Source organism: Neophocaena asiaeorientalis, unplaced genomic scaffold (assembly GCF_003031525.2).
Source record: "Neophocaena asiaeorientalis asiaeorientalis breed wild unplaced genomic scaffold, Neophocaena_asiaeorientalis_V1.1 scaffold1134, whole genome shotgun sequence".
Taxonomy (NCBI): Eukaryota; Metazoa; Chordata; class Mammalia; order Artiodactyla; family Phocoenidae; genus Neophocaena; species Neophocaena asiaeorientalis.
The window spans coordinates 17,690-23,016 of record NW_020175535.1 but is presented as its reverse complement, the minus strand read 5'-3'; the positions used below and the strand labels follow the sequence as shown (position 1 = coordinate 23,016).

Sequence of the window (5,327 nt, the reverse complement as noted above, 5' to 3'; positions counted from 1 at the left end):
ACTACTGAAGCCCACACACCTACAGCCAGTGCTCCGCAACAAGAGAAACCACCACAATGAGAAGCCCATGCACCACAACGAAGAGTAGCCCCTGCTCGCTGCAGCTAGAGAAAGCCTGCGAGTAGCAACAAAGACCCAACGCAGCCAAAAATATAAATTAAAAAAAAATTTTTTTAATTCCATGAATACTGGAAAATAATGCATATTATCTCTGTGGGGAAAGCATTCTTATCTATGGCTTAATTAAACTTGTCAAAATTTAAAATTCAAACCCTCTATAAAGGTGTTACTTTAATATTTAAAAATAAGATAAGAACTACTAAAAAGATTATATATAAACAATTTTTATCATCTATCTAAAACTTCTGTGTATCTGAAAAGGCTTTAATTATAAGCAAATATATACACTGGTAATAAATTATCTCTAAAATTAACTTTCTAAATGTCTTTAAAAGACAAATTTCAGTTTTAGAGATGACTGTTTCCATTATAAATTTTGATATCAATGATAACACATTTTTCAGATGAATTACAAGAACAGTTGTTTCTTCTCAGTACAAACACTATAATATTGAGTAAATGAGTATTTTACCTCAAGTTTTTCTTGCATAACAATCTTAAGAGTTTTTTACTACTGTGAGTGCTCAGGGTTAAGGGATGACCTATGGCTGCAGGCTTTCCCACATTCATTACTCTGATAAGGTTTCTCCACTGTATGTGTTCGCTTATGTTTAGTAGGGGCTGAGCTTAAGCCGAAGGTTTTCCCACATTCATTACACTGGTAGGGTTTCTCTTCTGTATGAGTTCTCTGATGTCGAATTAGTGATGTTCTATAGTAAAATAGTTTTTGACATTCATTACATTGATAGGGTTTCACACCAGAATGTATTTTTAGATGTTCAGTAAGGTGTGCACTTGGGCTGAAAGTTTTTCCACATTCCTTACAAACATAAGGTTTCTCTCCAGTGTGAGTTCTCTGGTGTTCAGTAAGATGTGCACTCCGATTAAAGGGCTTTCCACATTCATTACACTCATAGGGTTTCTCTCCAGTATGAATTCTCTGATGTTGAATGAAGGCGGGGGTATGGCTGAAGGCTTTTCCACATTCATTACATTTGTAGGGTTTTTCTCCTGTGTGAGTTCTCTGATGTCGGATTAGTGATGAGCTGTGGCAAAAAACTTTCCTACATTCCTTACACTGGTAGGATTTCTCCCCAGAATGAATGCCTTGATGTTCTATAAGATGTGTGCTTCGGCTGAAGGTTTTCCCACATTCAACACATGCATATGGTTTCTTTCCAGTGTGAATTCTGTGATGCTGAGTAAGGGCTGAAATATGGCTGAAAGCCTTCCCACATTCATTACAAGGATAGGGTTTTTCTCCAGTATGTATTCTCTCATGATTTCTAAGGGATGACCTATGACTAAAGGCTTTTTCACATTCATTACACTCATAAGGTTTCTCCCCAGTATGGACTCTTTGATGTTGAATAAGGTTAGTGCTCTGACTAAAAGCTCTTCCACATTCATTACATTCATAAGGTTTCTCTCCAGTATGTATTCTTTGATGTTGAATAAGACTAGTGTTTCGGCTGAAGGATTTATCACATAGTTTACATTTACGTTTCCCTCTCATACAAATTTTCTCAGATTCCATTAGTACTGAATTATGGGTTTACATTTAAATTGTTTCCAGAATAAGGTTTGAGGTACAAATGCATCCTTTCTTATATTTAAAATTATTTTTCATTTATAAGCTGCATTTTAAAAAAATCTATTGAAGCAGAATTATGTTTTAAGCTCCACTTGTGTCATAATTATGAGGTCTTTATCTTCTAGAAACTCTCAGTTGTTTAAAAGATTTGAGCTGAGATTTAATATTTCCCTCAAACTGTTATATTCATGATCTTCCTCTTGAATTATTTTTCCCTTATAATTTAATTTTATTTGTGTTTCTCAAATTGGTTATTGAATTCCAATTCTTCTAATGTGTAGAACCATCATTTGAAAAATGTTCTAACATCATGCCATGACACTATTTGTTTTTCAGAAGCTTTCTGCTTTGGAATTAATGCTCTGACTTTGGATATAGTATTCAGGATTAAGCAGAAGACAATATTTCTTCCCTCTGGAATATAAAGGGGAAAACAAAGCTCACTCATCAGTTACAGAAAAATATATAATAAAAATAAACCACTGCTGATAAAACAAAAGATTATACAGTATCGGTTCTGATTAATATGGAAGTTTAAAGAAGGAAAGGATTAATATAGATAAGTGTGGTAAAAGGAATGATAGCACTGAGACAAAATTCATAGTATAATTAAAAATAAAGATATAAAAAGTACATGACATGACAAAGAGTCAATGATACTAGTTCAAATATATGTCTTTGGAAAGCAGAGGAAAAAATAAGAAAGGAAAAATGAAATGGAATCATATAATAACAAATTCTGACCAACAGAGAAATGTCATGTAGTAGGAGAGAGAAAAATTGAAGTTTTCTGTCATAGTAGCAACACTATAAATGCGTGATGTTTTAGATGAAGTGCTTGTTAATTTCATCTAAAATGGATAATAGGGGACTTCCCTGGTGGCACAGTGGTTAAGAATCCATCTGCTAATGCAGGGGACATGGGTTCAATCTCTGGTCCGGGAAGATCCCACGTGCCGCAGACCAACTAAGCCCATGTGTCACAACTTCTGAGCCTGTGTGCCACAACTACTGAAGCCCATGCGCCTAAAGTCCATGCTCCGCAACAAGAGAAGCCACTGCAATGAGAAGCCCATGCACTGCAACAAAGAGTAGCCCCCACTCACCGCAACTAGAGAAAGACCACACACAACAACGAAGACCCAACGTGGCCAAAAATAAATTAAAACAAAAAAATAAAATGGATAATAGAATAAGGCTATCAAATTCAGCAAGAAAGTATAATATAAATGACATGGGCCTGGATTAGGATAATACAAAAGAATTTAGTATAGGAGTAAATCTAAAACATAAAAAGGAAGAAAGAAACAGAAATATACTAACATTGATCATGAGGAATTTTTACAAAATGAGATTCATAAAGATACTTGGTTTCTAGCCAAGAAAGCTGGAAGTAATAGTGGTACATCCCCTAAGTGGTACTTAGAGGAACTAATAGTACCAATAATACTGGTAAAAATTATAGAAATACTGAAGAAGGAAAAAGAGGCTACTTAGAGAAATTTGGTGATTTCACTTTTTACCATATTGAGTTTAAAGTGATTTAAAGTGAAGTGGGACATTCAAGTAGCAATATACTCAAAGCATGGAAACTATGGGGAACTCAAATGAGATATGTGAGCTGAAAAAATATATCAGGGAATTAATGACATGGAAGGACTATTTTTGAGGATATCAGAATGCATGGTTCTTTGGGATAAAAAATAAACAAGTAAAATATAAACCTTAAAAGACATGCATTTGTGTTAGGGAGGAAGTGAAACTAATGAAAAAGCACTTGGAAAGAGATTAAAACAGAAAATAATCTAGCGATGTCACACAAGCAAACAAAATATCAAATGCAGCTGAAAGTTTGAATATGGAAAGGACTAAGAACAGATCTCTATCAAGAAAGAATTCAGGATTCAGGGGTCTCTTCAAAATAATTTTAGTAGAAAAATAGATGATAAGAGTCTAACTTCAAAGATTAAAGTTGAATAGAATTGAGGCTGTTAGGCATGAGTATGAAAAGTTTGATAATGAAAGCAGAGAATAAAATTAAAAGGTAAATAAAAGAGCATCGTTACAGAAGATGTTCTTTCAAAAGTAAGGAAAACTTTTTTAAAAATAAATTTATTTATTTTATTTATTTATTTTTGGCTGTGTTGGGTCTTTGTTGCTGCATGCAGGCTTTCTCTAGTTGCGGTGAGCGGGGGCTACTCTTCTTTGTGGTGCGTGGGCTTCTCCTTGCAGTGGCTTCTCTTGTTGTGAAGCACAGGCTCTAGGCGCGGGCTTCAGTAGTTGTGGCATGCAGGATCAGAAGTTGTGGCTCACAGGCCCTAGAGCACAGGCTCAGTATTTGTGGTGCACGGTCCTAGTTGCTCCACGGCATGTGGGATCTTCCTGGACCAGGGATCGAACCAGTGTCCCCTGCATTGGCAGGCGGATTCTCAACCACTGCACCACCAGGGAAACCCAGAAAAACTTTTGATATCTAAAATTTGAAGAGGGAGACACTGAATTATGAAATAATCAATAAATCAAGGTCCTAAAACAAGTAGAAAATAATGGAGTCTGGGGTACAAATAGAGAGATTCATTAATAAATGAAAGAGGGGGGCTTCCCTGATGGCACAGTGGTTGAGAGTCCACCTGCCGATGCAGGGGAAACGGGTTCGTGCCCTGGTCCAGGAAGATCCCACATGCCGTGGAGCAGCTGGGCCCGTGAGACATGGCCGCTGAGCCTGCGCGTCCGGAACCTGTGCTCCGCAACGGGAGAGGCCACAACAGTGAGAGGCCCGCGTACCACAATAAATAAATAAATAAATGAAAGAGGGTTATCCCTCCCTCTGAGATCACAAAGATATGTGAGAAGATGGATAAAGATATGTAGAAATGTAGTTGAATGTTGCTCCCACTGGGTGAACTCTGTTTTATACACAGATAAGAGGGGGCTCTGCACAGTGGACACTAACCAGCATTTCCAAATCTACCACCTAGTACCAACATCATTGGTACCACCACCACAATGGACAGATGAACTATTATTTACAAGGATTTCTTGCGACTTGCTTGTTAGTTATCTGATTCTTTCTTGGCTAAGTATCTTGTGACATTTCTCCATTTTTTCCTCTGTTATCTATTAATATGGTTCTTCCTACTTAGAAGATAATATCTGATTTGAAAAGCTGATGCTCGGAATCTTGGTGAAGGATATGGGCTTGGGTGTTTATGATGGCTCTCAAAATTGTGTCCTAAATTATCTTCAGGAACTATGAAATATAGGAATGTTGATGCTGCTAAGGCAACATAATAACGTTATCTACATACAATGTTTTGAAGAAAAGAGCAATCATCTGTTTAATAATAAAAGAAATATCTTGTCTCCATGCACAAATAAAATTTTAAGATCTCTGGTCCCTAAACTCAAAGCCCAGCTCAGATAAACACTTGTAAATCCCATAATCCCACACATTTTGACGTTTGAGGAAAAAGTCATGGCAGTCTCTAGTAATTACAAAGCTATACTTAACCCATGAGACAAGGCTCCTGCAGTTGTTATCACTTATAGTATCTGACAGTGGTTTGATTCTTTTCATTACCACAAGGTAAAGTCCACTGGCACACCCTTCAAT

General features: G+C 36.6%; 1 protein-coding gene across 1 annotated transcript; it reads right to left on the bottom strand.

Annotated features, from left to right (window-relative positions):
- Nucleotides 1-631: 631 nt before the first annotated feature.
- On the bottom strand, nt 632-1,657 carry LOC112390329 (zinc finger protein 883-like). The gene has a single exon (XM_024731253.1). The coding sequence runs from the start codon at nt 1,655-1,657 to the stop codon at nt 632-634; it is 1,026 nt and encodes a 341-aa protein (XP_024587021.1).
- Nucleotides 1,658-5,327: the final 3,670 nt, after the last annotated feature.